We start from the raw sequence: 23,688 nt of genomic DNA, 5'->3' as shown, positions 1-23,688 counted from the left end.
GATAATATGAAGGAACAGGGACATAATGCCGGTAAGATGAAAGAACAGGCACATAATTTCGGTTCAGATGAGGGAACAGGGACATAATGTCGGTAAGATGAAGTAACAGGGACATAATGCCTGTAATATGAAGGAACAAGGACATAATACCGGTAATATGAAAGAACAATGACATAATGCCGGTAATATGAAGGAACAGGGACAAAATGCCTGTAATATGAAGGAACAGGGACATAATGTTGGTAATTTGAGGGAACAGGGACATGTCCCTGTTTCCTCATCTTACAGCATTATATCCCTGTTCCTTCATATAACCGGCTTTATGTCCCTGTTTCTTCATATTACAGGCATTTTGTCCCTGTACCTTCATATTACCGGCATTATGTCCATTTTTCCTCCTACATATGGCATAATGCCTGTAATATGAGGGAAAAGGGACATAAAGCCTGTAATATGAAGGAATAGGGACGTAATGCCGGTAATATGAAGGAACAGGGACATAATGCCTGTAATATGAAGGAACAGGAATATAATGCTGCTAATATGAAGGAACAGGGACGTAACGCCAATAATATGAAGGAACAGGGACATAATGCTCGAAGATGAGGGAACAGGGACATATTACCGGCATTATGTCCCTGTGCCCTCCTACACTGGACATAATGCCAGTAATATGAGGGGACAGGGACATTATGCCGGTAATATGAGAGGACATTGAAATAATGCCTGTAATTTGAACAAACAGGGACATGAAGCCTGTAATATGAAGGATCAGGGACGTAATGCCTGTTATATGAAGGAACAGGGAGACAATGCCGGTAAAATGAGGAAACAGGGACATAATGCCGGTAATATGAAAGTACAAGGACATAATGTCGGTAAGATGAAGGAACAGGGACATAATGCCGGTAAGATGAGGGAACAGGGACAAAATGCCGGTAAGATGAGGGAACAGGGACGTAATGCCGATAATATAAAGGAGGCGGGACGTAATGTCGGTAATATGAAGAAACAGGGACGTAATGCCGGTAATATGAAGGAATAAAGATATAATGCCGGTAAGATGAAGGAACAGACACATAATGTCGGTTCAGATGAGGGAACAGGGACATAATGCCGGTAATATGAAGAAACAGGGACATAATGCCTGTCTCGAAGGAACAGGGATATAATGCTACTAATATGAAGGAACAGGGACGTAACGCCAGTAATATGAAGTAACAGGGACATAATGCTTTGAAGAAGAGGGAACAGGGACATATTACCGGCATTATGTCCCTGTGCCCTCCTACACTGGACATAATGCCAGTAATATGAGGGGACAGGGACATAATGTCGGTAATATGAAGAAACAGGGACGTAATGCCGGTAATATGAAGGAACCCGGGACGTAATGCCAATATTATGAAGGAATAGAGATATAATTCCGGTAAGATAAAGGCACATAATGCCGGTTCAGATGAGGGAACAGGGACATAATGCCTGTAATATGATGGAACAAGGACATAATACCGGTAACATGAAAGAACAAGGACATAATGCCTGTAATATGAAGGAACAGGGACAAAATGCCTGTAATATGAAGGAACATGGACATAATGCCGGTAATATGAAGGAACAGGGACATAATGCCGGTAATATGAAGGAACAGGGAAATAATGCCGGTAATTAGAAGGAAAAGGGAGATAATGGCAGTAAGATGAGGGAACAGGGACATAATGTCTGTAAAATTAGGAAGCAGGGACATAAAGCTGGTAATATGAAGGAACAGGGACATAATGCCTGTAAGATGAGGAAACAGGGACATTATGCCGGTACTATGAGTGAACAGGGACATAATGCCGGTATTATGAAGGAACAGGGACATAATGCCGGTATTATGAAGGAACAGGGACATCATGCCTGTAAGATGAGGGAACAGGGACATAATGCCTGTAATATGAGGGAACAGGGGCATAAAGCCGGTAATATGAAGGAACATTGACATGAAGCCTGTAATATGAAGGATCAGGGACATAATGCCTGTAATATGAGGGAACAGGGACATAAACCCTGTAATATGAAGGAACAGGGACATGAAGCCTGTAATATGAAGGATCAGGGACATAATGCCTGTAATATGAAGGAACAGGGACATAATGCCTGTAATATGAGGGAACAGGGGCATAATGCCTGGTAGATGAGGGAACAGGGACATAAAGACGGTAATATGAAGGAACAGGGACATAAAGCCTGTAATTTGAAGGAACAGGGACATAATGCCTGTAATATGAGGGAACAGGGGCATAATGCCTGGTAGATGAGGGAACAGGGACATAAAGCCGGTAATATGAAGGAACAGGGACATAATGCCTCGAAGATGAGGGAACAGGGACATATTACCGGCATTGTGTCCCTGTACCCTCCTGCAGGAGACATAATGGCCGTAATATGAGGGGACAGGGACAATACTACGGTGTCTTGTCTTTTGCCGGCTTAATGTAGTACGAGAGGAACACACAGTGTCTGTTCCCTCCTCTGTGCTAGGTTATAGTTATACAGGTGGAGAAGTCTCTAGTGTCCTGTCTGTGTCCGGGTAATGTACTGCTGGAGGAGCAGGTTTTGGGGTCTGGCCTGTGTCAGGTTATTTTAGTAAAGGAGGAGCAGACTTGTGCCTTTTATGTGCTGGGAAGTTGTAATACAGGTGGAGCAGACGCTGGTGTCTTGCCTGTGACGACTTATTGTAACATAGGTAGAGCAAACTCTGGTGTTTCCTCTGTGCTGGGTTATTGTAACACAGGTGGAGCAGTTTCTGGTGTCTCCTCTGTGCCAAGTTACAGTAAGACAGGCGGAAGACACTCCGACATCGCGTCTGTGCCGGGTTACCCTTCTGGGCTCTCTGCAGCTCCAGGTCGCCCCCGCATCGGACAATCAGCTTCCCGCACGTTAGACATTGTGGTAAAGAACCCTGTGATAGTGACAAGTGCCGGGAATAGAGGGAACGAGCTCCCGCAAACACATTTATCTTGTCCGATCACAGCGACGTGCAGATCGGCAGAACTATGGCAGAGATCCCGGGGCTTCCTCCCGGCTCCTTCCCAGCATCTCTGCCAGTGAAGGCTAGAAATGAGTAGGGAGAATGTCAGGGAGGGGGAAGTCACGTAGAGAGCCCGCTCGCCCGGCCGCTTCTAGTCGGTAAAGGGCTCTTATCCCGGGCAGGGAAGCACAAGGGGAGAGCGGAGCTTCACTCCTGTCAGATGAGGAAAGGGAGGACATGTGATCAGTGTCAGCCAATAGACGCTCAGGACAATCGCAGCCAATCACCGAGCAGCCGCTGTACATATAAGAGGCGCCCCCCATCTCTGTTCTCAGTGTTTTTCCCTCGCAGAATAATTGTTTTAGTGGATTCCCGTGTTATACGATGGCAGAGACCGCACCAACCGCCGATGTTCCTCCCACCGAGCCGGCCGCCAAATCCAAGAAGCAGCCGAAAAAACCTGCAGCAGGGGGCGCCAAGAAAACCAAGAAATCTTCCGGTCCCAGCGTGTCCGAGCTCATCGTGAAAGCCGTGTCCGCCTCCAAAGAGCGCAGTGGGGTGTCTCTGGCCGCCCTGAAGAAGGCTCTGGCTGCTGGAGGATACGATGTAGACAAGAACAACAGCCGCCTGAAGATGGCGCTCAAGACTCTGGTGACCAAGGAAACCCTGCTCCAGGTGAAAGGCAGCGGCGCCTCCGGCTCCTTCAAGCTGAACAAGAAGCAGCTGGAGACTAAGGACAAGGCGGCCAAGAAGAAGCCGGCGGCTGCTGCCAAATCCCCGAAGAAGACTCCGGCCAAGAGGCCTGCCGCTGCCAAGAAGGTGGCGAAGAGCCCCAAGAAGCCAAAACCTGCCCCCAAGAAAATAACAAAGAGCCCAGCAAAGAAAGCTGCCAAGAGTCCGGCTAAGAAAGCTGCCAAGAGTCCGGCTAAGAAAGCTGCCAAGAGTCCGGCTAAGAAAGCTGCCAAGAGTCCGGCTAAGACAGCTGCCAAGAGTCCGGCTAAGAAGGCGTCTAAGTCCAGGAAGACCGTGACGAAGAAATAACCGAGAGCCGCCCGTTCCTTGTCCCACAAAGGCTCTTTTCAGAGCCACCACCTTCTCCCCGGCAGAGCTGTATGATCACTGGCCGCTGTTTCCTCCGGTACAGACAGCAGCGCGATCCTGAGATAAAGGAGGCGCCATCATCGCGTGTGCACGGAGGAGCTTCATGTCCCTGTTACTCTGACAAGTGTCATTTCTGGTCATCGCGCTGGACGCCATAGCTGCTGTATCCAGACCTCCACAGTGTTCGTCCCGTTACTATGGTGTAACATCCAGGCAGAGTTGATCAGGTCACAGCCCACCAGGTGTAATGTGTGAATAAGGACCGGGGCAGCAATAGACTTGTAGCTTACAGCACAGGATCCACGTGAAGGAGGCCGATGGATTACACTCTCTCCGGTGTAAATAGAGCACAATGTCCCATGCTCATTACACGTGGTGGATGGTGACCCTTATATGCTGCCTCTGGATGTGGGGCACAGTGTCCTGTGTAAGGATGGGGTGGGGGATTGTCCCTTTGTGTAATCTATAAAACTACTGCAGCGGGGGATGATGGGGAAGTTGTCTCTTATATAACGCTGTGTACGTGATCTGCGGACATGGAAATACAGTGAGCTGTTACTGATGATAACTAATTCGCAGAGAGCTGGAGAAATGATCTTATTAACGCCCCCTGCTGTACAAGCTGCGTCTGGACATGATGTAAACCGGTGTCCGCCTCTTCGGAACGGTGATTGGTCGCGAATATCACATTTGCTTTGTCGGTCGCATATTTTTTTATGAAGAAGCCAATAGAATGTAGGGGTGTGCCTTTCATGGACCAATGAGGACACGCTCAAGTGTATAAATACTCTGCTCTTTCCTCTCCTTGTATCAGTCTACTATTGTGCACGTTGTTGTAGAGCTATGGCCAGAACAAAGCAGACTGCGCGGTAAATCCACCGGCGGGAAAGCGCCCCGCAAGCAGCTGGCTACTAAAGCTGCACGGAAGAGCGCTCCCGCTACCGGCGGAGTGAAGAAGCCTCATCGTTACCGCCCGGGCACAGTCGCTCTCCGTGAAATCCGCCGCTACCAGAAGTCCACCGAGCTTCTTATCCGTAAGCTGCCCTTCCAGCGCCTGGTGCGAGAGATCGCTCAGGACTTCAAGACCGATCTGCGCTTCCAGAGCTCAGCAGTCATGGCTCTGCAGGAGGCCAGCGAGGCTTATCTAGTCGGGCTGTTTGAGGATACCAACCTGTGCGCCATCCACGCCAAGAGGGTCACCATCATGCCCAAAGACATTCAACTGGCCCGCAGGATCCGGGGGGAGAGGGCTTAGGTCTGAACCCGGCACCGACTACAACACAAAGGCTCTTTTCAGAGCCACCAAATCCTCCCTCAAACGAGCTGAATCCTTTTCCTCCGTTAATTCTACCGCGACTCTCCCGCTGGCTTCTCGGTGCTCTGCTATTAATATGTGGAGGTGCCATGTTAACCCTTTCAGTGCTTAGTTAGCGCCATTTACACTATAACCAGTCCCCGTCTCTAGCACTCACGTTATCCGGCCCTTTCAGCAGTCCTGTCATGTGTTATGCCGGGTGTCTGCGCTGTATTCCTCACCTCCCTCTCCGGCTGTATCGCAGTGATAACCCGCCCCACTCCTCACTGATGACCGCACATCGCTCTTCCGATAATAACCTCCGCTGCTGCTGCGAGGAATGACGCCGTTATGTGCAGCTAATGATCCACCGCTGACCAGTGTGGGCGGAGACCTTGTTCCCTACTCCTTGTAAAGGCAAACCAGGCGCAGCGTGTAGGGTGGGGGCGCAGGTATCCTCCGCCCGGTGTGAACACAAGCGCAGGGGAATTCTACTCTTAGGCCTCATTTACACGAGCGTGTGCGTTTTGCGCGCGCAAAAAACGCTGCGTTTTGCGCGCGCAAAAGGCACTTGGCAGCTCCGTGTGTCATCCGTGTATGATGCGCGGCTGCGTGATTTTCGTGCAGCCGCCATCATAGAGATGAGACTAGTCGACGCCCGTCACTGTCCAAGGTGCTGAAAGAGCTAACTGATCGGCAGTAACTCTTTCAGCACCCTCGACAGTGAATGCCGATCACAATATACACCAACCTGTGAATAAAAAAAGACTTTCATACTTACCAAGAACTTCCTGCTTCCCCCAGTCCGGGCTCCCGGCCGTTGCCTTGGTGACGCGTCCCTCTCTTGTCATCCGGCCCCACCTCCCAGGATGACGCCGCAGTCCATGAGACCGCTGCAGCCTGTGATTGGCTGCAGCCTGTGCTTGGCCTGTGATTGGCTGCAGCTGTCACTTGGACTTAACTGTCATCCCGGGAGGTCGGACCGGAGTTATCGGTAAGTCAGAACGTCTTTTTTTTTTTACAGGTTCATGGATTTTCGGAGCGGAAGTCACTGTCCATGGTGCTGAACCAGTTTAACGCTTTCAGCACCGTGGACAGTGACTGTCTCCTGACGTCGCGTACCCGAACATTTTTTACCGGTTTCGGTCAAAACGAGTTTGGCCGAACCCGGTGAAGTTCGGTGCGCTCATCTCGAATTTGACACTCGGTTTGGATGTTTGTAAACAGAAAAGCACGTGGTGCTTTTCTGTTTACATTCAGGAGTTTGACAGCTCTTGCGCGAATCACGCAGTTCGCACGGAAGTGCTTCCATGCGGCATGCGCGAAAAACGCACGATTATAGAACATGTCGTGAGTTTTTTTCTGCGCACACGCACTGAGCGCAATTCACGCATCGTCTAAACTGCCCCATTGACTAATATAGGTGCGTACGACATGCGTGCAAAGCACGCGCGTCGCACGCGCGTATAATACGTTCGTGTAAATGAGGCCTTATTCTGTGAGGTCATGATCATCGGGTGTAGTCCTGGTCACCGTTGTAAATCAGAGATCTAAACGCATTAACACTGCCCGAGTCCTCTCCTCCCTATTCATTCTATAAAGCCGTTGTGGTGCTGGTGGCCGGAGGGGTGATCTGCGGGCACGCAAATACTGAACCTGACGGCAGATAACGAGCAGCCGCCATACTAATCCAAGACGTAACGCTTGTTCCTTGTTTCCCTTAACATTACTCTTTAGATTTGGGGCAGATAGAGATTACACAGCAGTCGCGCTATAAGCGGGAAAAGAGCGGCCGGTATTGTAAAATGAACGTAATTCAAAATCTGAGTTAAGCCAATCAACGGGAGGGGGAGGGATTGATAATGTAAATTAGCTGAGAGAAACGCGCCGGAAGTGACATGTTTAACAGTTCTCTCTCTGGTCCACCCAAGGTCTATATAAAGACGCGCCCCGCCGTTCTCGGTACAATATTTCTCTTTAGCTCCAGCTTACAGGATGTCTGGTCGTGGTAAAGGAGGGAAAGGACTCGGAAAGGGCGGTGCCAAGCGGCACAGGAAGGTGCTCCGTGATAACATCCAGGGCATCACCAAGCCTGCAATCCGCCGTCTAGCTCGCAGGGGAGGCGTCAAACGCATCTCCGATCTCATCTATGAAGAGACTCGCGGCGTCCTGAAGGTTTTCCTGGAGAACGTCATCCGTGACGCCGTCACCTACACCGAGCACGCTAAGAGGAAGACCGTCACCGCTATGGACGTGGTGTACGCGCTCAAACGCCACGGCCGCACTCTCTACGGCTTCGGAGGTTAATTCCGCTCCTGCTCAGCTCCATCTTACACAACACAAAAAAGGCTCTTCTCAGAGCCGCCACATCCTCTATAGATCAGCTATGATGTCTGCTGGTGACCGCTCGTGTATCTGAGCAGTGACCTTCTACTTCTATATACACGGGGGTAGGGGCTTCAGTATCACGTCGGTCTTCCAGTGAGGAGCCGGATATGTGGACTGCAGTGTGTCCCCTAATAGCGTCCTAGAAGCAGCTGACTGAATTGGGTCTTAGACCAGGGAATGTTAATCTGAAGGGAAAGAGTACCTTAGTGCTATACTTGCTGGCGAGTGATCCTCAGGCAGGAAAACACATCCTCGTAGCGGCGCCGTCGGACGCCGATTGTGCCGATGCCTGCACGTACAGGAGTGACAGAAACACCGCTGAATATCTGCTCAGTTGCTCATAGCGCTGTATAAGCACCCGAGCAGTGGATCAAACAGCGGACTTGCGGTGTTGCTTCTTCGGCGTCCAGCTTGCTGCTGGGCAACGTGCTTTCCGCAATCCTTGGAGAGAGGGCCAGTGTTTTCTTAGCTGCTGTCACTGCTACTAATGTTACCAGATTCTTACAACAAACAATAAATCTGTTACTGGGACCAACTTTGACACAAGTATCGGCTCGGCCCGTATCTCATTCTGCCGGACGGCTGGGATTAATAAGGCTGCTGGCAATAAATCTGTTAACCTCTAGTACTAATAATGAATCTGTCTGCTGTCCCTATTAGAGATTTCGGTCCGAACTTCACCAGGTTCGGCCGAACCCGTTTTGACCGAACCCGGCTACATTTTGGCGCCTGCCACATGTTACATCTAAAATGGAGGATTTCACAAGATCACCTGACATCAGGCTACCCCATAATGCCTTGCAAACGGCTCTCCCAGCCAATCGGGAGGCATCATAGGGGCGGGCTCAAGCCTGCAATAAAAGTCTATGCACGGAGCTCAGCGGCCATTTTACAGACAGGAGCTGTAGGGAGAGCATCTCTGTGCAGTAAGGGAAAGCTTTAGGAATCTAAAAGGCAGGAATCCAGAAATCGAAGGGGCTCATCCACTACTCACTACTCAGCCAGTGTGTGAATACGCTTTTATAAGGGGCTCATCCACTACTCACTACTCAGCCAGTGTGTGAATACGCTTTTATAAGGGGCTCATCCACTACTCACTACTCAGCCAGTGTGTGAATACGCTTTTATAAGGGGCTCATCCCCGTTGCATCCAACTTGCAATACAGGCAGCCTTTGTAGTAGACGTAGTAGTACTACAAGGCCCAGCATTCCCTGAGTGCACTGCGGCGTGGCTGATAGAAATTCTCATTCATTGCCAGTGTCAGTGTGTGAATACGCTTTTAGAAGGGGCTCTGAAATGTCTGGGAAAAAAAAGGTTGTGAAAGGACGGGGTAGAGGAAAAAACACCCATGCCGTCTCCTCTTCCAGTCCAAATGTTGGATCTGTTGGTGCCAGACCCAGTACCAGCATTTGTGGCACAAGACATGTGCCCAGGTCCACTAGTAGCAGCTGCCATGTGCCTGCTGGTAGTATCAGCAAGCCAGACTTGTCCATCTCCTCCGGTGGGCGGGTTACTTTAGACAATACGGCCATTGTGGACTGGTTGGCTGGCTCGCGGTCATCTCAGCAGGAAGACTCTGACGATCTGGCTTCAAGCCAGGTTTCGTTGGATTCCAGATCCTCTACAGTTCCTTGGCACGGTGACAGTAGTAATATAGGTATTTCTAGCGTTTCCATTCCATCATCTATGTCTTCGCTCCCCCTTCCTAGCGGGAAGCCATCTTTCCTGAGAGTCCTAAGAGACATCTCCTCAGGTGCGAAGGAAGATACTGAACAACATAGTGATGATGATGATGATTTGTTTTCCGCGAGTCAGCCAACGGAGTGTGTTGCGGCGGTGGTGGAGGTGGAAGCGGTGTCCGAGACGCATAGCTGCGGTAGTGGGGGTGTTGGTGGTGGTAGCCGTGGTGGCAGGCGCAGTAATGAGGGGGGGCAAGGAGCCCGCCATGATGTCACATCACATTCACAACACAGTGACAGAAGTGGCGGGGATGATGAGGAAGGCTATGATGATGATGTTGTTTTAGACAGGACGTGGGAACCAGGTGACGAGGTGATGACGGCGTCAGAGGAGGAGGGTAGTAGTGGCGGCACCGGCCGTGATAAACAGCCAAGCCGAGGTAGGGGCAGAAGTCAATCTGCAAAACGTTGCAGCGGTAGGGTCAGCTCAGGAGCCGGTGACGGCGACACTGATGCTGGTGTAGGCTCCCGAAAAAAGCCTGCCAGACAAGGGGCAAGCTCGGGTGGTGGTGGTGGAGGACGTGGTACTACCTCTTTACGGTACTCTGCCGCGTGGCAATTTTTCTGTACCTTCCCGGAGGACGAAAACATGGCACAGTGCCGTATCTGCAAGCAAAAAGTAAGGCGTGGGCAGGGCAGCAATGTAGGAACTACCGCTCTACGTAAACACATGGAGCGGCATCACAAGGCCATGTGGGACAATCGACATGCCCCACCATCATCATGTACATCTAATGAAGACCCCTCTGCCGCTGCTGCTGCTGCTCCGAGTCCCTGTCATCTAAGTAGTAGCCAGGCCTTATCCACCATGTCGTTGTCATCATCATCATCACTGTCATCTAGTGCTCCTCCTACGTCCCGTCAGTTATCCATTACGGAATCGTTGTCCAATAAGCAACAATATATACCCAGTCATTCACTTGTCGTGCGGCTTAATTCACACCTGGCTAAGTTGTTGGTGGTGCAGTCGCTGCCGTACCACCTGGTCGACTCCGCCGGCTTCAAGCAATTGATGGCGTGCGCTCAGCCTAGGTGGCGAATACCTAGCCGACATTACTTCTCCAAAACAGCTGTCCCTGCCTTGCACAAGCATGTGGAGGAAAAGGTGTGCCAGTCCTTGCAATTATCCGTGTGCAGCAGGGTACATGCCACCGTCGACACGTGGAGCAGCAACTATGGGCAGGGACAGTACATGTCTTTCACGTCCCACTGGGTCAATATTTTGCAGTCCGATGCACCACCGCAGCAATGCCAGGCATTACCACCTCCACGCTTGTATCTTTCTGGTTCAACTCCGGACACCAGGCGCCTGCCATCCTCCTCCTCCTACTCCTCCTCCTCCTTGCCTTCCTCCTTGGAGGTCTTCCCGTCCCCGACAGGACACAGCGTATCTTCCACTCCTCCTCCCTCCTCTTTTCATAGGTGCAAGGTGAAGCGCCACAACGCTGTCTTACACCTGCTGAGCCTGGGCGAGAAAAGCCATGATCAGGGGACTGTAGAGTGCGTACACTCCTACCGGGGGGGGAAGTGGCTTCACCTACTCACCTTCCCCATTAATGGCCATACCTTTTCCCAAACCCCCTGTCCCTCTAATAAGACTCAGACACTTGGGTTGGATAAATTTGGCCACAGCAGCCATTTTATTTACAAACAAACATCAAGAACAACAATTTACAAATAATAATAACAATGGAAGGGGAGTCCTTGGAGCTACAAAAGTCTGTCACGAAACAGCCCACCTGCATAGTATTTTACTCCCAGCCGTCACCCTACTGGCTCAGGGGCACCGTTATACCTGCAGTTGGCTGACCTCAACCGCAACCACTCCCCGGGACACCACCCAGCGGGAGCCCAAATTGACCACTCCCCGGGACACCACCCAGCGGGAGCCCTAATTGACCACTCCTCGGGACACCACCCAGCAGGAGCCCAAATTGAGCAGACTACCAACCATAATAAATTGGGGAGGGACCATACCCCCTATGAATCCCCCCCCCCACAGTAATTTACCACCAACTCCAAGGACCCCCAATCCGCCATACAACTGCTGCGACATTGCAAAACTGTTCCACAGCATCCTCTGGTACCTGCGGAAAAACAAAAACAACGAGCAACAAAGCGAAATACCAAAATAGTCACACAGATGAACACATCATTTTGGGAGGGAGGGTGGGACAAGCTTCCCTGTGCTGTTACTAAAGATGGCGACGCCTTTCCCTCTCCTACCCTTAAGTAAACTGACCTCGCCCCCCTCACATCCGCCCCCTCCTAACCACACCCCTAACTCCTTAACTCCTTCCCTTCCTAACATCCCTGATCATGGTGGCCTCCCCCTATGGCATTCTGCCGGGTCCAGCCTGTACTTGATCAGGGGACTGTAGAGTGCGTACACTCCTACCGGGGGGGGAAGTGGCTTCACCTACTCACCTTCCCCATTAATGGCCATACCTTTTCCCAAACCCCCTGTCCCTCTAATAAGACTCAGACACTTGGGTTGGATAAATTTGGCCACAGCAGCCATTTTATTTACAAACAAACATCAAGAACAACAATTTACAAATAATAATAACAATGGAAGGGGAGTCCTTGGAGCTACAAAAGTCTGTCACGAAACAGCCCACCTGCATAGTATTTTACTCCCAGCCGTCACCCTACTGGCTCAGGGGCACCGTTATACCTGCAGTTGGCTGACCTCAACCGCAACCACTCCCCGGGACACCACCCAGCGGGAGCCCAAATTGACCACTCCCCGGGACACCACCCAGCGGGAGCCCTAATTGACCACTCCTCGGGACACCACCCAGCAGGAGCCCAAATTGAGCAGACTACCAACCATAATAAATTGGGGAGGGACCATACCCCCTATGAATCCCCCCCCCCACAGTAATTTACCACCAACTCCAAGGACCCCCAATCCGCCACACGAACATACTTAGACACCTTTAAGTATGCGAGCCCCCACCCAACGAGAGGGCCCTTTCGATACCTTCCTGCAGGCGCAGAGTCCACAGGTCGATCCCCACGGCCGTCAGGTGCACACCATCACCTAGCCAATAATTACCCTGGCCATCCTCGAAGTCATAATGACGCACGAAGACCCCCCCATTTCTCACCACGAAACCCGAAACTGCCCGATTAACCTTAACCCTGGCTTTATTCAACCGCTGCACCGATCTAGCATGCCGCCAAACCTTCCGCGGGACAATCTCTGACCACACCACCTTAATAGCCGGGAAAACGGACCATAACCTGAGTAGATCGTATTTTATATCCCTGATCAATTCCCGAAAAGGACGACTACCCAAATCGTTACCCCCGACATGTAACACCAAGACATCCGGGGCCCTGTCCATCAGCGCAAACCGATGCACGTCCGGCAACACCCGACTCCACAGCATCCCCCTACTCCCCAGCCACCGCACGACTACATCCTCCCGCCGAAAACCCAACTGCCGCCCGTCTGGACGAACATCCGCCCGCTCCGCCCCCCAATGAACGTAGGAATGCCCGACGATCCACACCAATCGGCCCGCGGGTCCTGAAAAATAAAACCACTGATTAACAAAACGAGTAAGGATGCAAGCGAAACATGGAGGAGGAGAGAAAAACGATGAGGGGAGCCGGAGGGAGTGTAGAGAAGGAGGGATTACGACTGGACTATCATATAAACTGAGGGCGCACATACAGCTGGAAGCGGCGGGAATCCCATCGACCTATCTGCTTTACCACTTCCTCACCCAACCCCCATGCCACCGCCTCCGTCGCTGCCCCAATCCGAAAAGAATGGGGGGAAAACAACGCCTCCTCCAGTCCCAACTTCCGCAGACACCTACGAAAAACCCACGTAAACTGATACCGGGACATAAAGGACCCATCCTCATGACACAACAACTGTCCCCTACGCACCGTTGAGACCTCTCTGAACCCCGCAAAGCAGGCGACCGGGCACATCCTGACCCCCTTGGCCACCCCCAACACCACTCTCTTACCCCGACCCCCTTGATCCGTCTTAGACCGCCGGATCCAGAATTCCACACTCCGATCCGTTACCAACACATCTTCCATTCTCAACCCCCCAGGTCTCCTTGTGCTGGGAGCCACCAGCTCCCCGACCCTCAGGGCCCCAAAAAATGCCCACGAGAATGCCAACCTATACAGGGTCACCTCGTAGCTGGAAAAACAAATGTCACACAACACCCCCCACAACTGTTCCAACAACATAAACGACACAGGGCGCCGCCGATCCGGCAACATCCTCCCTCTCCTGTACCCCCTCAGGGCCTGGCCAACCAAAAAACTTTTTGTAACATCCGTGTACCCCCGGACCTTAAAACCAAAAGCCAGGGCTGCCACAAAACGATTCACCTTGGACACTGACCAGCCCGCGATAGAGACTTGCCCCAGAAAAACTAACAACGCCACCACCCGATCCTCATCCGTCACTACACCCTCCAGAACTGCCAACCAACTCTCCCACTCCCGCCACGCCGAATCATAAGCAGCCCAAGTACCCTGCGCAAGCGAAGCCTGAATCAAACCTCCTGCGGCTCGTAACCCAGCCCCCACAACCATTCCGGGCAAGCGATCCCGTCCTCCTCCGCGTCCGGAGCCACCATCCTGAACCGCTCCCACTGCAAGCGAGAAAGAGAATCTGCGATGTCATTTTTGATCCCTGGCACATGAACCGCCACAACCCAAGCGTTCAAAGACAAGCAACGTAAAACAAGGTGCCTCAAAAGCCGGACGACCGGGGGGGATGACGCTGACACGTTGTTAATGGCCCCCACTACGCCCAAGTTGTCACAATGGAACCGTACCTTGCTGTCCCGAAACCTCTCACTCCAAATTTCCACCGCCACTACTATGGGAAACAGCTCTAGGAATGCCAGGTTCTTCACCAAACCCAACTCCGCCCATTCCTCAGGCCACCGCGCCGCGCACCACTGACCCTTGCAGTAAGCCCCAAATCCCACGCCCCCCGCAGCATCTGTAAACAGCTCCCAATCCACGCTGTCAACCACCGGGGCCATGATCAAGGACCTCCCATTATAACGATGCAAAAACTCAAACCAAACTGCCAAATCTGCCCTCAGCGTCTGTGTCAGACGAATGAAATGATGAGGGGCTGTCACCCCAGCCGTCGCTCCCGACAGCCGCCTGCTGAAAATCCGGCCCATGGGCATAATCCTGCAAGCAAAGTTAAGCTTACCCAATAATGACTGTAAAGCACGTAACGTGATCTTACGCAAATGTCTAGCCCGGTCCACCTCCGCCTGTAACGCTACCAATTTATCTTCCGGGAGCCGACACTCCATCCTCAAAGAATCAATGGTGATTCCTAAAAAGACCAGACAGGAGCTAGGTCCCTCCGTTTTGTCCTGGGCCAAAGGCACACCGAACCTCTTTGCCACCCACTCTATCGTGTTCAACAACGTAGCACAAACCGAAGACCCGCCTGGACCAACACACAGGAAATCATCCAAGTAATGTATGACCGATGAGACCCCCGCAACCTCACAAACCACCCACTCCAGGAAAGAACTAAAAGCTTCAAAATAGGCACAGGAAATAGAACACCCCATAGGGAGGCAGCGATCCACAAAATAAGCCCCGTCCCAATAACATCCTAACAGCCGTATGCTGTCAGGATGCACAGGGAGGAGGCGAAAGGCCGACTCAATATCCGTTTTTGCCATTAATGCACCCACACCATAGCGGCGCACCCACGCAACTGCCGCATCAAACGACGTGTAAGCCACCGAGCAAAGTTCCGGAGAAATCCCATCATTAACCGATCGCCCCCTCGGGTAAGATAAATGATGTATGAGCCTAAACTTATTCGGCTCCTTCTTAGGCACCACCCCCAGTGGTGACACCACCAGCTCTGGTAAAGGGCAACTCTCAAACGGACCTGCCATGCGCCCCAACTCCACCTCCTTCCGCAACTTATCCCCTACTACCCCTGGATACTGCAACGCTGAACGCAAACTACGCAAGGTAAACGGCACCTTGTGAGCAGGGGCAGGGATCCGGAAACCAACCCGAAAACCATCCAACAACAAACTTGCCCTGGACCTATCAGGGTACCTATTTAGAAAGGGCTCCATGTCTTCCCACCTCACCGGTGTCCGGCCCTTGACTAGCGCCCCCGGCCCCTCGTCCTTTTCCCTTCCGAAAACATTTAACCGCTCCGTGAGAGATCCCCCCACAGGAGGAGCAGCTATGTTTGAACTTACAACCCGATCCGAACTTACACTGGCCCTCATTAAACTGCCAGCAGAACCCGGATTTTCCTCCTGCCCCCCCTGCTCCCCCCCCCGGAGGCAATGAGGGGCCGGCCACCCCGGCCCCACCCCCTTGAAAGGACTGGCCAAAACGCACTGGAGCCATGACCCGCAACCATAACCCTATGTCTTTGTTATCCCACCTAATGTCAGGTCTCACTGCCTTCCGCTGCCGGAACTGCTCATCATAGCGCAGCCACGTCTGCCCGCCGTAAACTCGATGAGCCTCTCCGATAGCATCCATATAACAGAAGAGGCCCGAACAATGTTCCGGCGTCTTCTGTCCAATGACGCTTGCCAAAATAGCAAAAGCCTGCAACCAATTAACAAAAGTTTGGGGAATCAATCGATACCGACGTTTTTCCTCCTTCTCCTTCTTGCTTTCCAACCACTTCCCTTTATCTAAATTGAACTTCTCCAACGGCAACAATGAAAAAATTTCCACATATTCATCCCTCCATATCTTTTCCCTTACTTCCGGTTTCAGATGCGCCCCCAATGGGCCCTCAAAACAAACATAGACCTCGCCCTTCGCCTTATCGTCCAACCGCACCTCATCCACTGCCACATCTATTTCTGTCTGCACCGACACTGCCACGCCCGATTCCCTAGACACTACCCCAGCTCCCCATAGCGTGCTATCCACCACTGCAGGCCCCGACGGCCCCACCCAAGCTGCAACCGGGGATGGAGAACCTATCGCCCCCCCTCCGCATCGCGCCAAAAGGTCACGCACACAACACAACAATTCCTGAATCTCACCCCCACCACCCGTACTTCCTGTAATCCCCCCGCTACACCCCGGCAATCCCGTAGGCAAAAGTGAACCCCCACCCCCTACCCCTGGGGACCGAAATACAGCAGGCAATGAAAAAGTAGGAGACAGCGACTCACCGGGCTGCGCAGGTGCTGTGTCCCCACCAGCCGGGGCGAAGGATCCATCCAGACGTCCCTCTTGGTCACCGAACTCACGGTCGTCCACTTCATCCTGCCCAGACGGGCCAGGACAAGCGCCGCATGCATGACATCCCCGACCTTCTGATGGAGCGCTCCGTAACTGCGCCGATGAACTGGGCCTCTCCGCCCGTCTGTTGGGGGGCTCGACCACCCTGCGGCCCGCAGGTAGCCGCCCTCCTGCCCGCCGTGTCACCACCGACCGTGGCACACGCCTGGAATTGGTTGCATCATCCTGGGTACAGGTGGGCCGCCCGACTGGAGCATCGCCAGCACGGCCCACCGCAAGTCCTGGGTCCCGTCGTCTGGAGGCAGAGGGAGGTCCCGGATGCATGGGCGCCTGCCCTACCACCTCCGCTGAGCCAGGCCGGCTTCCAGGATTCCTCTCAGACCAGGCCGTCCTGCTCACGGCAGCCGAGCGAGGGGCCCGGCCTGGAGGGTCCCTCGTGGGGCTCCTTACCCTGCGCCTGGCTCGTGGCATCACTTCCGGGCTCAACCTCTCCGGAGGCCTCGTGCGACGTGACCGCCGCCGGGGAGGAGAGGACGGCACCGCCTGCGCCCCAGATCCAAACACGGCCGCGTCCTCCGTACTCGCCCCTGAACCAGGGGGCTCCCCATCTTCCTCTCCTCGTCCGCTCACCGCCGAGCTCGGAGCCCCAGGCAGCGGGCCGGAAAGCCCCAGCCCCTCCGCTAGCCAGGCCATGCCTCGTTCTGCTACTGCTGCCCGGAGCTGGGTAAGTAGTGCATCCATTGTCAAATCCTGGACAAGCTTCCCTGTGCTGCTACAAGCTTCCCTGTGCTGTTACTAAAGATGGCGACGCCTTTCCCTCTCCTACCCTTAAGTAAACTGACCTCGCCCCCCTCACATCCGCCCCCTCCTAACCACACCCCTAACTCCTTAACTCCTTCCCTTCCTAACATCCCTGATCATGGTGGCCTCCCCCTATGGCATTCTGCCGGGTCCAGCCTGTACTCACAGGGCAGGAGCTGCTGCTGTGCATCAAGGAGGAAATCGCACGCTTGCTGTCTCCTCTGAAACTCACACTGGGCAATGTTGTCTCTGATAACGGGAAGAACGTTGTGGCTGCACTGCGTCTAGGTCACCTGACACACGCTCCTTGCATGGCACATGTGATCAATCTGGTCATAACACGCTTCTTAAAGTCATATGTTGGTTTGAAGGGTGTGCTGGCCATGTCCAGGAGGGTTTGCGTTCGCTTTAGACGTTCGTATGCATTTAAGCACGCCCTCCTGGACTTGCAGCGTCAAAACAATCTCCCAGAACACAGCCTGATTTGCGACGTTCCAACACGCTGGAATTCCACCCTGCACATGTTGGACCGTCTGTACGAACAGCGGAATGCCGTGAATGATTTCCTGATGCAGCAGACGGGCAGCGTTTGGAGCCAGTGTAATTTCGAGCTCAGGCACTGGCAGCTGGTTAGAGACGCATGTCGCGTTTTGAGGCCCTTTGAAGAGGCCACACGATTTGTGAGCCGTGACGCTAGCGGAATGAACAATGTTATGCCGCTGATATTCATTATGGAGCAAACGCTCACAGCGATGATTCAGCAAAGGATGGAGGAAGGATCACATCTGGCTATGGATGTTGAGGAGGAGGAGGAGGAGGAGGAAACAGGACCTGAAGAGGAGCTGGATTTGGAGATGGAATCACAGGAAGGGATAGGGGACGAGGCAGCCGCACAACATGACAGTGATGGTGGCGATGACGAGTCTGACGACGACCTTGATGATGGACAACCATGGCAGTATGGGGCGGAGATGGAACCAACCGGGCCCTCTGAAACGCTGGCCAGGATGGCGAGCTGTATGCTTAGTTACTGTCGTATTGTTAGCATGAAGCAAAGAGATGAGTACTGGATAGCCACACTTTTAGACCCTCGGTATAAAGCCAGAATGGGGGAGTTTTTTGCGCCTTCCGAGAGGGAGGCAAAATTGGCTTATTATCGAGAGAATCTATGCAGCCAGCTTGTCACGGCTTTCAAACGGCAAACACCCGCTGCAAGCATGTCTGACCGGGGGGCCACTCTCCGCTCCCCACTGTCTCATCGTTCCACCGCCTCTGGCAGAGCTACCTCTGCAATAGGCGGCAGCAGCAGTAGCAGCAGCAGCAGCCAATTCAGTTTGGAAAATATGATGACAACATTTTTACATCCAATACCCCGACCTGACACACATCGTAGTCACCAAAGGGATGTTCACCATCACCAGGTGCAGCACCTAAACAACCAGGTTCACTCGTACCTGGACTGTGCCCTTTCTCCGTCAGAAATGCTGATCCCAGACCCCATGGACTTCTGAGTCAGCAGATTGGATCATTGGCAAGAACTGGCCCAGTTTGCCATGGGTGTACTGTCTTGTCCACCCTCCAGTGTAGCGTCAGAGAGGGTATTCAGCACGGCAGGGGGCTTCGTCACCCCTAAGCGAGCAAGATTGTCTGCCAACAGCTTGGAAAATCTCACGTTTCTGAAAATGAATCAAGCGTGGATCGGTGAGGATTTTAAAACCCCTGTGCCTGATGCCACTGATTAGATCTGACATTGCCGCTGCCACTGCCGCTGCCGCCTGCTACTGCCGCCTGCTACTGCCGCCTGCTACTGCCGCCTGCTACTGCCGCCTGCTACTGCCGCCTGCTACTGCCGCCTGCTACTACGGGATTCTGTCCTGTCCACTCTTTTTTTAATGTGCCGCTGTTGGTGCTGCTACTACTTCTACCACCAATCCACCCCAGTGCCGTCTGCTACAAGCAGGCCTGCCCCACCACAGGGCTTTGTCCTGTGACTGTCGTCCAGTGTCTTTTAATGTGCTGCTACTACTCACCCCTGCCAATAAAAAGGGTTAATTTGTGTAGCTTTTTTAACAATGCATTAAGCATACAACATGCACAAGTGCAGTGGTTTCTGTTAGTTATCAGCGTGTCCCATCCGTTTTCCTATAGCCATACATGTTGGCGTAACTTTGACACTAACTTTGCATTAAAGACAGCTCAAAAGTACTTGGACACACTCATGGGTGACCTAAGAGTGTTATACAGGGATTCTAGGGCTTTTAAACAGTGTTATACACGATTTTTAGGGGCTTTCTTGTATTACAGGTTCGGTCCGAATCAAACTTTTTCACGAAATTCGGCGAACTTGCCGAACCGAACTTTTCATAAGTTCGCTCATCTCTATCCCTGTGCCCTCCTACACGGGACATAATGCCAGTAATATGAGGGGACAGGGACATAATGCCGATAATATGAAGGAACAGGGACAAAATGCCTGTAATATGAAGGAACAGGGACAAAATGCCTGTAATATGAGGGAACAGGGATATATTACCGGCATTATGTGCCTGTGCCCTCCTACACGGGACATAATGCCAGTAATATGAGGGGACAGGGACATAATTCAGATAATATGAAGGAACAGGGACAAAGTGCCTGTAATATGAAGGAACAGGGACATAATGCCGGTAATATGAAGGAACAGGGACATAATGCCGATAATATGAAGGAACAGGGAAATAATGCCGGCAATATGAAGGAACAGGGACATAATGCCGGTAATATGAAGGAACAGGGACATAATGCCGGTAATATGAAGGAACAGGGACATAATGCCGGTAAGATGAGGGAACAGGGAGGTAATGCCGGTAATATGGAGGAACAGGGAGGTAATGCCGGTAATATGAAGGAACAGGGACATAATGCCTGTAATATGAAGGAACAGGGACATAATGCCGATAATATGAAGGAACAGGGACAAAATGCCGGCAATATGAAGGAACAGGGACATAATCCCGGTAATATGAAGGAACAGGGACATAATGCCGGTAAGATGAGGGAACAGGGAGGTAATGCCGGTAATATGGAGGAACAGGGACATAATGCCGATAATATGAAGGAACAGGGACAAAATGCCGGCAATATGAAGGAACAGGGACATAATCCCGGTAATATGAAGGAACAGGGACATAATGCCTGTAATATGAAGGAACAGGGACATAATGCCGATAATATGAAGGAACAGGGACAAAATGCCGGCAATATGAAGGAACAGGGACATAATCCCGGTAATATGAAGGAACAGGGACATAATGCCGGTAATATGAAGGAACAGGGACATAATGCCGATAATATGAAGGAACAGGGACAAAATGCCGGCAATATGAAGGAACAGGGACATAATGCCGGCAATTTGAAGGAACAGGGACATAATGCCTGTAATATGAGGGAACAGGGACATAATGCCGGTAATATGAAGGAACAGGCAGATAATGCCGGTTCAAATGAGGGTACAGGGACATAATGCCGGTAAGATGAGGGAACAGGGAGGTAATGCCGGTAATATGGAGGAACAGGGACATAATGCCTGTAATATGAAGGAACAGGGACATAATGCCGATAATATGAAGGAACAGGGACAAAATGCCTGTAATATGAAGGATCAGGGACATAATGCCGATAATATGAAGGAACAGGGACAAAATGCCGGCAATATGAAGGAACAGGGACATAATCCCGGTAATATGAAGGAGCAGGGACATAATGCCGGTAAGATGAGGGAACAGGGAGGTAATGCCGGTAATATGGAGGAACAGGGACATAATGCCGATAATATGAAGGAACAGGGACAAAATGCCGGCAATATGAAGGAACAGGGACATAATCCCGGTAATATGAAGGAACAGGGACATAATGCCTGTAATATGAAGGAACAGGGACATAATGCCGATAATATGAAGGAACAGGGACAAAATGCCGGCAATATGAAGGAACAGGGACATAATCCCGGTAATATGAAGGAACAGGGACATAATGCCGGTAATATGAAGGAACAGGGACATAATGCCGATAATATGAAGGAACAGGGACAAAATGCCGGCAATATGAAGGAACAGGGACATAATGCCGGCAATATGAAGGAACAGGGACATAATGCCTGTAATATGAGGGAACAGGGGCATAATGCCGGTAATATGAAGGAACAGGCAGATAATGCCGGTTCAAATGAGGGTACAGGGACATAATGCCGGTAAGATGAGGGAACAGGGAGGTAATGCCGGTAATATGGAGGAACAGGGACATAATGCCTGTAATATGAAGGAACAGGGACATAATGCCGATAATATGAAGGAACAGGGACAAAATGCCTGTAATATGAAGGATCAGGGACATAATGCCGGTAATATGAAGGAACAGGGAGGTAATGCCGCTAATATGAAGGAACAGGAACATGATGCCTGTAATATGAAGGAACAGGGACATAATGCCGGTAATATAAAGGCACAGAGACAAAATGCCTGTAATATGAAGGATCAGGGACATAATGCCTGTAATATGAGGGGACAGGGACATAATGCCAGTAATATGATGGATCAGGGACATAATGCCTGTTATATGAAGGAACAGGGAGGTAATGCCGATAATATGAAGGAACAGGGACATAATAATGCTGGTAAGATGAGGGAACAGGGACATAATGCCGGTAATATGAAAGTACAAGAACATAATATCGGTAAGATGAAGGAACAGGGACATAATGCCGGTATTATGAAGGAACAGGGACATAATGCCAGTAAGATGAGGGAACAGGGAAGTAATGCCGATAATATGAAGGAACAGGGACATAATGCCGGTAAGATGAAGAAACAGGGACATAATGCCGGTAATATGAAGGAACAGGGACATAATGCCTGTAATATGAAGGAACAGGGACAAAATGCCTGTAATATGAAGGAACAGGGACGTATTGCTGGTAATATGAGGGAACAGGGATATAAAGCCGGTAATATGAAGGAGCAGGGACATAATGCCGGTATTATTCCTGTATTCCTGTAAAATGAGGGAACAGGGACATAATGGCGGTAAGATGAGGGAACAGGGACTTATTACCGGCATTATGTCCATTTTTCCTCCTACATAGGGCATAAAGCCGGTAAAATGAAGGAACAGGGACATAATGCCTGGTAGATGAGGGAACAGGGACATAAGTCCTGTAATATGAAGGAACAGGGACATAATGCCTCGAAGATGAGGGAACAGGGACATGTTACCGGCATTATCCTCCATTAAGCCTGTAATATGAAGGATCAGGGACATAATGCCGGTAATATGAAGGCACAGGGACAAAATGCCTGTAATATGAAGGAACAGGGACATAATGCCTGTAATATGAAGGAACAGGGACATAATGCTGGTAATATGAAGGAACAGGGACAAAATGCCAGTAATATGAAGGAATAGGAACGTAATGCCGGTAATATGAGGGGACAGGGATATTATGCCGGTATTATGAGAGGACAGGGACATAATGGCTGTAATATGAAGGAACAGGGACATAATGCAGGTAATATGAAGGAACAGGGACATAATGCCGGTAATATGAAGGAGCAGGGACGTAATGCCGGTAATACGAGGGAACAGGGACATAATGCCTGTAAGATGAGGGAACAGGGACATATTACCGGCATTTTGTCCCTGTACCCTCCTTCAGGGGACATAATGGCAGTAATATGAGGGAACAGGGACATAATGCCTGTAATATGAGGGAACAGGGACATAATGCCTATAATATGAAGGAACAGGGACATAATGCCTGTAATATGAGGGAACACGGACATAATGCCGGTAATATGAAGGGACAGGGATATAATGCCTGTAATATGAAGGAACAGGGACATCATTCCGGTAATTAGAAGGAACAAGGACATAAAGCCGGTAATATGAAGGAACAGGGACATAACGTCGGTAATATGAAGGAACAAGGAGATAATGTCTGTAATATTAAGGAACAGGGACGTAATGATGGCAATATGAAGGAACAGGGACATAATGTCGTTAATATGGAGGAACAGGGACGTAATGCCGGTAACATGAGGGAACAGGGACTTAATGCCTGTAAGAT

General features: G+C 51.2%; 1 protein-coding gene and 1 long non-coding RNA gene across 2 annotated transcripts in view; one reads left to right on the top strand and one right to left on the bottom strand.

Annotated features, from left to right (window-relative positions):
* The window catches only part of LOC142663389 (uncharacterized), a 236,783-nt gene that overhangs the window by 68,673 nt on the left and 144,422 nt on the right, over positions 1-23,688 (bottom strand). The gene's annotated exons all lie outside the window — the stretch shown is intronic.
* Positions 3,377-4,075, top strand: LOC142663362 (histone H1.01-like). The gene has a single exon (XM_075841968.1). The coding sequence runs from the start codon at positions 3,401-3,403 to the stop codon at positions 4,055-4,057; it is 657 nt and encodes a 218-aa protein (XP_075698083.1). The 5' UTR covers positions 3,377-3,400; the 3' UTR covers positions 4,058-4,075.

Source organism: Rhinoderma darwinii, chromosome 11 (assembly GCF_050947455.1).
Source record: "Rhinoderma darwinii isolate aRhiDar2 chromosome 11, aRhiDar2.hap1, whole genome shotgun sequence".
Classification (NCBI taxonomy): Eukaryota; Metazoa; Chordata; class Amphibia; order Anura; family Rhinodermatidae; genus Rhinoderma; species Rhinoderma darwinii.
This window is presented reverse-complemented; position numbering and strand designations above follow the sequence as displayed.

What these genes read in the sequence shown, in the direction of transcription:
- LOC142663362 (XM_075841968.1), top strand. Translation starts at nt 3,401, where the DNA reads ATGGCAGAGACCGCACCAACCGCCGATGTTCCTCCCACCGAGCCGGCC.